General features: G+C 37.7%; 1 protein-coding gene across 2 annotated transcripts in view; it reads left to right on the top strand.

Moving 5' to 3' along the window:
• Positions 1-6: 6 nt before the first annotated feature.
• LOC104990603 (fragile X mental retardation protein 1-like) overlaps positions 7-2,203 on the top strand; it is a 3,930-nt gene continuing 1,733 nt past the window's right edge. The window contains exons 1-2 of one of the 2 annotated variants that reach the window (XM_010842771.1): positions 7-638; positions 1,143-1,205. In XM_010842771.1, the coding sequence (XP_010841073.1) occupies positions 417-638; positions 1,143-1,205 (285 nt within the window). In that variant the 5' untranslated portion in view covers positions 7-416. The remainder of the gene's footprint in view (positions 639-1,142; positions 1,206-2,203) is intronic. The other variant, XR_825536.1, reaches the window with a different exon arrangement.

Here is a 2,203-nt window from a genome sequence, read left to right as displayed (position 1 = left end):
CCCTTTAACTCCTTAAGTCTTATTTCTAGATTTTTAGCATGGGCCATCACAAATGTAAAAACAAAATCTGAAGCACACTTCAAATCACTTAAGTTACTGGTAGAGACAAAATTGGGACACTAATTAGGTTTTTGGCTTTCATCTTTTGGCTTTTTTAGTTTGTATGTTTGTGTTTGTGTTGCCTTACATTTTTTGAAGTATTTGGGATGGAGGCGGTGAGGGCGTGCTCTTCTATACAATGATACTGTTTAAAATAAAATCCTTCCAAATTGCCATAATTTTCATATGTTGTCTAGTCTTTGCTTTTGTGAAAGGTTCTTTTAACTGCAATGTGTGTGCATTTTTATTGCACAGTTTTTGCATTCTCTAAGTTTGTTTACCAAAACTGTCTATAATAGTTTCTGTTCTTAAAAAAGATGATCATTGATACAATAATGGTGCTAAGTAAAATTTTAAAAATGGATCCTTTTTTTCCTCTTTTATGTTTTGTGTTTTTCACCAAGGAAATGATGCCACCAAATTCCCTACCTTCCAGTAACTCAAGGGTTGGACCTATTCCCTCAGAAGATAAAAAACATACAGATATAAAGGAAAACAGCACTCACTTTTCACAACCTAACAGCACAAAAGTCCAGAGGGTAAGAAATAATTGTCACTTGGAATTATACTGTAAGTAATTTCTTTGCCCCAAATGTCACAGTTGTTGTTTTGGGTATGTTGTCTGGTTAGGCTTATAGGCTATTCATGCTATATCTGTTTCAGATCTGATTGCCAGCTTACAAGATATTACAGACCAATGAGATAATTACTTTTCAGTTTATTCACAGTGACAAATCTTATGCTGTAAACATAAAATATGGGGTTGCATTTAGTGGTCACATTTTTCTTTTGAGGGTGGACTTTCATTTTTTCATGCTCTAGCTCTTGAAATTTTGCAGGTTATAATATATCCAAATGTACCTTCTGTTAGATGCATAAATTGTTACCTAAAGCCATATTTTTAAACTGACTTTCAATATTTGAACTAACCGAATTGTTTAGAAACGAATTTAGAAGTCCTACAGTGAAAGTCCTGCGTTCAGGCTTCTGTGTATCATTTGTTATAGTTAATGACATCACTTGCATTCCTTATACTGCTTTAGGTGTTAGTGGTTTCATCCATTGTAGCAGGGGAATCCCAGAAACCTGAACTCAAGGCTTGGCAGGTAGGAAACCATTCCTTGAAAAATACATTTTAATTTTATATTTTAATGTTTATTCCCCTTGTTAAGAAAGACTTTCAAATGATCATCAGAATTGGGGCATGGTGGAGGTGTGTCTGTGGGTTTTTTTGCTCCATTGCCCTGGGGAGAAAGCTGATACTCCTTCCTGTTGCTTACAAGGCCTTTTTTTCACAGCCACCTGACCAATATCATCTCTTACCACTCCTCTTCCTTGCACTGGAGAGAGGCTTGAGCCATACTTAAGAGTTGTCCAAACACTGCTGTCTACTGCTTGTTGCTCCTAGATACATGCATATGCTTCCTCTGCCAGAAGCCCTCTGTTTTCTCCAGCTTGCCACCTTGCTGTGGGCTTACTCCATGTGCCTCTTTCCTTGTGTACTTGCCATCAGGTCCCTCCCCCTGAGCTCAAGAGCCTTTCTCCCCTTTGATAATCTGATGTGGTCATCCCTGTCTGTAGCACTTAGCACATAGATGTTTACTTGTTTTATCCTTACATTGTTAGTTTCTTGAGGGCATGCCGCCTCATCTGGCCTGTATGAACTGTTGATGGGAAGAAAAGTTATGAGTAACAAGAGATTAAAAGCGAAAATAGCATTTTATAAAGAGAAATGTAACTGCAAGTGGATTGGACATTCCTCTGTGCGGGGGAGTCCAGTTCTCATCCCAGATCAGGGGATCACTTTTTCCTGGTATCTACATTGAAGGTCACTGTTCTGCTCTTGCCTTTCTTTGTCTTAACTATTCTGGTCCACTAGTGCTGTGCTTAATAGAGTGGCACTTGGGTACATCATCAGTTTGGAAATGTTGAAAGATAATTTTGCTTTTCACTATTTGCTTCAAAGTTGATCAGCTAAATCTGTGGCATTAAAGCTTATTTTGATAGTATGTGATCCAAGGAGCAGGGCATAGCATTTCATCATTGGGCATTTTGGAAAATAATATGGTTAACTGCTTTGTAAGAAAGTCAGTTGGGGAAAAAA

The sequence above is a fragment of the Bison bison genome, unplaced genomic scaffold (genome assembly GCF_000754665.1).
Source record: "Bison bison bison isolate TAMUID 2011002044 unplaced genomic scaffold, Bison_UMD1.0 scf7180017847314, whole genome shotgun sequence".
Classification (NCBI taxonomy): domain Eukaryota; kingdom Metazoa; phylum Chordata; class Mammalia; order Artiodactyla; family Bovidae; genus Bison; species Bison bison.
Note: the sequence above shows the minus strand (reverse complement) of the source record. Positions and strands in the feature narration are given on the sequence as shown.